Raw genomic sequence first — 4,964 nt, 5'->3', positions numbered from 1 at the left:
GATGCAATGACAACCGCATGGGCATTGACTTCGAATTATTGGCTCGCTTAGAAATCTCCGCTTCCCCTTCCAACGTAGACAATTTAAATATGAAAGATGTTTATCTCAGTCTGCCTTCAGATGAAAAATTTCAATATTATTCTGCGCATGATTGCCATGAAAGTCTCTATGTCAATGAATGTTTCTCTGATGAATATTTCTCTATCCTGCATTGCAATATTTGGCATCTAATTTTGACAAACTTCGAACTATGTTTGTAAGATCTAGTATAACCTGTTCATTGGGTGCCCTTTAATGTTTCGTTTTCACTGTTATTTACGCTTTCGCACTCCCTCGTTAGCTGTTCTTGTTTTTATTTATATTGTACTTTGCAGTTTCAACCCGCATTTTCCACATCGTCCGTATCTCTCACATCCTTCACCCGTCAATAAATTATATTGTTTTCCTTTCCTTCCTCTTGTGGTTTTGTGATGTCTGAATTGCTACGAGTTTGAGGTCCGCTTATCGCAGTTATAGCCGGTTGTGTGATCTGTATTTTCGTTTGAAGTTAGTGGGACTTACAGAGATTAAGCTAGAAGTTGGCCAGGATTTATTATCCAGTAGTAATCTTTCAGGGTATTCAGTTAGTTCATTGTCAAGTGTTACAAACGTTGGAGGTGTGGATTTTTTATAAACAATAATCTGACGTCTGTTATCAGGACTGATTTTAGTATAAAAACAAATGATTTTCAAGCATTATGGATAGAAATTGACAATGAATCTGATCATAGTATAATTTGTGGTGTTGTTTATAGACATCCACAAAGTAATATTCAAACCTTTTTAGATTACACAAATACAACAGTAGATAAAACACATAGAGAGAATAAGTGTAGAGGAAGTTTGTTTCTGACATCTAACAATGGTCCATTTTAATGACTCTTCAAAATGCTTACATGGGGCTTTTTCCTCACCTTAACTAGTGGAACAGCTGTTGATTCTTAACTATTGGCATTAATACGGTTGCAGTTTTTAGAAATTCACAGCAAAGTTATAGAATTATGACTCACATTCAAGGGATTTGCATAGCTAAGACAAAATTAAATTATCCCGGAGTCACTGATTAAATACTCTTCCTAGGTCTTTATGATGACAAATGACAGCAAAAACGAAACACAATGATTGAGCCAATTGCCTTGGCTTGCCTGTTACTAGCTGCGGCCCTGGTTAAATTAAAGTATTTTTTAGATAATTCATTCCAAATCATTCACAATAAGTTCCCACATGTACGCATTGCGGACCTATTTTCATTTAATGTGGGACGTGTCAGTGCTACAGGGAAAATCGAAGCGTCCCAAAAACCCATCAGATCTCTCGGGACAACGCAGAAAATGGTAGGTTAGTGAACCTTTTTTTATCTGGCAGTCCATGAAATGAATTCTCGCAAGGGAAGGCTTCTATTTGGAGTTGGAACATTTTCCTCGATCACTTAAATCGGCCGTTACAACTGTCTAAAATAACGTGACGTCAGTCACTTCGCGCGCTCTCGCATCCGTAGGGTTGTCTGCCTGTGCTAGAACCAGAAAACGAAAGTCCAGGCTATAGACAAAAGGCTTTTCTAGAACGGTCAAGCAGTCATTTATGAATAGCAGGAACCTCTGTGAGTACGGTTTGAAGAGGGATAACCGCATGAGCCCTTTGTGGCCTTGAACTGTCAATCACCACACTTTCTTCTGCACACAGAAATACATTCCGAAATGCTCGTTGATAGTCGCGGTTTGAAAGCCAATAGATGAACGGGTTGATGGTACTGGACAAGAAGACGAGGAAAGTAGTGAGTGTGAAAACTTGACGCGGTAAATTGTCGCCTCCTGTAGAAACGTCTATGAAGGCGATAACAGAGACGGGTAACCAGCACAGGATGAAACCCAGAGTGGCCTTCATCATTGTCAAGGTAGAGCGAATTTCCCTCCATTTTCTGTATTCCTGATCTGCTCGCCGCCGATTGTCGTCCATCTGGGCAATTTGGTGGTTGCTTGATCTGATAGCAAAGAAACACTTAGTGTAGCTGAACACGATCAGTCCCATAGGTAATCCAATGAAAAGAAGAGCAATAAGAGTGGTGTAGGTCATGTTGACGTCGGGTGGGTAAATACAGACTGCTTTTCCCGGCTGAAATGCATAATAACCCCATCCAACCAAAGGAGGGACGCTGGCGATGCTCGGTAAAATCCACAGCAAGGCGATTATCACCATGATGTTTCTCCTGGTAAAAACTACTTTGTTAGCAATCGGGCGACAAACTGCGAAGTAGCGATTGACAGCAATCGCCGCCATGTTTCCCTGTGAAACTATGACAAAAGAGAAGATGAAAAATCCTTGTAAATCGCAGACCACCGGGCCAAATGGCCATTCGCTTAAGATGAGAACCTTCAGGGAGATTGGCATGACGATGATAGACATCAAAATGTCGCTCACTGCTAAGTTTGTCACAAACATGTTTGGAAGCGTACGAAGGCGACGGTATTTGAAAACAGCGGCACACGTAATACCATTGCCAACAAATGCAATGATGATGAGGAATGTCAGAACCAAAGGCTCCATTATCCTTGATACGATGCTGCGATTGGACAAGTCAAATTTCAAATTGGGATATCCGTGCAAGGAGGCAGCCATGAGGTTCTTTAGCTTCAACTGCAAGAAAGACGGGAATGAACATCATGTTGATTAGTTACTACTTTAAGGTAAATCTATCGTGCCCGGTATGGACACAAAACGCCAACAAACGTGATTGAATAGAAATTGAATAGAGCACAAGCAAACTTGATAAAATGAACGCAAAGTTAATTAATGGCACCCGAACTTAATGAGAGGCGTACAAAATATAAAACTTGGATACAAATCGGTAAGGAGGAACACGGATACACGGACACGAAAAGAGGACATACAAATTCTATAATAGGCTAATTTGCAGGTTATGTAAGTGAACTTTTGACTGGCGCCAAATAGTTCTTCGAGGACTCTGCGAACGACTAAGCACTCATAAACGCCCTAGGCACTTTAGTTAGCCGATTCTGCGGCATGTCACCTCGAATCTCCGAACAGAATCGTAAGTAGCTTAGTTTTACAAAGTAACGTTCTTTTGTATCTCTTATTTAAACTTGAAAGTACTTTTTTTTTAGTATCCCTGCTATAATGTACAAAAAGATTAGGAGATCCTGCTAGAGTGACGAGTGACCTAAATAAAGTAACCGTAAGCTTCACACGAAAGCGCGAATCAGTCAAAAAATTTCCGAACTGAATGTTACTCAAGCGGCTACAAGATCCCGAAGAACAGCATCTTGACACAACGATATTTTTCCATGCAAGAGCAACTGACAGCCCAAAGAGCGACAGACCGATCCTGGAATAGGCTGATTCTTCTAGAGAAATACCCTGTTTTCAAGGACAACCGACTGCCAAAGTGCGAGCGACTGACCGTTCGCGAAAATATATCGGTTCACACCTTACATAAAAAGGAACACGGTAATTTCAAAGCTTTATAAACTCCTCATCAAAGATCAAGTACTAGGACGCCAAGCGTTGAGTACGGATTTCAGTTGAATTTCTTAAACATTTTCAATTACTTTTGAGAGAAGAAATTGAAATTGTGTTAGTGCTGTATTTTCGCTTTCCAAAACCTTACTGGTCTGGTTGGTATGTTATAGGACAGTTGAACAAGTCCAATGAGAACGTATTGCGTCAAGTCACTCTCTAATTCAACTGCATTAATAAACAGACGAATTCAGGTTAAGATGCCTTGGAATCGAAATGGACCTTCCACACACAGTAATTATGATATTGCGCCGAAAATAATGCAGTCTGCTGAGAAATTATTCCACAGAAAATATTGTTTTGAAGTCATAGATAGTTAAGTCCAAAAGCTGTTGGATCAAGACTTTGTAATAAAAGTTCCCGTGCAGAAAGTTGACCATAGCAAGCCCGAATGGTATCTGCCACTGCAAGCCGTCTTTTCCCCAGATAGAACAACCAAAGTTCGCCTGGTTTTTGATTCGTCATCGAAAGGCCACGACGGTCGCTCCCTTAATGATCATCTCGAAAAGGGCGCCAATTACATTAACAGTCTTCCCAATGTGCTTGAGGCCTGGCGGTGGAACGAAGTGGCGTACTCGGGAGACGTCCGAAAGATGTTCAATCAAGTATTAGTTCACCCTGACGATGGAGTTTATCATAGGTTCTTGTGGAGGAGAAAGACAAGTGAAATTCCTTGAGTTTTCCAATGGCTTAGATTACATTTTGGAGACCAGCCAGCACCAGATATTGCAACAAACGCTATCAACCATCTAGCTAAGACTTCTTAAGTTGAATTTCCAGAAGCGGCTATAGGGAACTAAAAGATCACTCGTACGTGGATGACATCGCTGGCTCCAATACCAACTCGCAAGAAACTAACAAGATAACAAAGCAGATTGACACTATCCTCGGAAAAGGTCAGTTTCAGGTTAAGGAGTGGCACTCTAACAGCTTATAAGTTGACCAGTCTAATTGCAAACGATTCACAGACCTACGTCCACAAATTGGATAAGGAAGACGCCGTGTTCACCTTCAAAAAAAGGAAGGATCACTGGCCAGTCCGAACCCTTGTCCAAAAGAAGTTGCCTAAGAAGTCTTGCTCAACTCTGGGATCCTATAATAACAATGATAATGATGATGATGATGATGATGATAATATAATATAATATAATATAATATAAAAACAAACTACATCAAAGCCAGCATCGACAAGACTCAAGAGATCATCTCGAAAAGGGCGTGCCGCCAGGCAAAGGAGACAGTGAGCCATATAGTGAGTGGGTGCTCCAAACTGGCACAGAAGATTATAAAAGGAGGCATGATAATGTTGCAGGGTGGCACACTGGGACTTGCTGGAAAAGTGCGCAGTGCGGTTTTAGTCGAGTAGACAAATGGTTTGAACATCAACCAGA

General features: G+C 41.0%; 2 protein-coding genes across 2 annotated transcripts in view; one reads left to right on the top strand and one right to left on the bottom strand.

The window, feature by feature from the left end:
• Positions 1-1,614: 1,614 nt before the first annotated feature.
• LOC138005500 (melatonin receptor type 1A-like) overlaps positions 1,615-4,964 on the bottom strand; it is a 51,172-nt gene continuing 47,822 nt past the window's right edge. Inside the window, exon 2 of the mRNA XM_068851717.1 lies at positions 1,615-2,673. Coding sequence (XP_068707818.1) covers positions 1,615-2,655 — 1,041 coding nt within the window. The 5' untranslated portion in view covers positions 2,656-2,673. The remainder of the gene's footprint in view (positions 2,674-4,964) is intronic.
• The window catches only part of LOC138005499 (uncharacterized), a 2,268-nt gene continuing 364 nt past the window's right edge, over positions 3,061-4,964 (top strand). Inside the window, exons 1-2 of the mRNA XM_068851716.1 lie at positions 3,061-3,088; positions 4,886-4,964. The exon at positions 4,886-4,964 is cut by the window's right edge and continues 364 nt beyond it. Coding sequence (XP_068707817.1) covers positions 3,061-3,088; positions 4,886-4,964 — 107 coding nt within the window. The remainder of the gene's footprint in view (positions 3,089-4,885) is intronic.

Source organism: Montipora foliosa, chromosome 6, assembly GCF_036669935.1.
Source record: "Montipora foliosa isolate CH-2021 chromosome 6, ASM3666993v2, whole genome shotgun sequence".
In the NCBI taxonomy this organism is placed as follows: Eukaryota; Metazoa; Cnidaria; class Anthozoa; order Scleractinia; family Acroporidae; genus Montipora; species Montipora foliosa.
The sequence above is the reverse complement of the archived record's forward strand: the minus strand, read 5'-3'. Positions and strand labels throughout refer to the sequence as shown.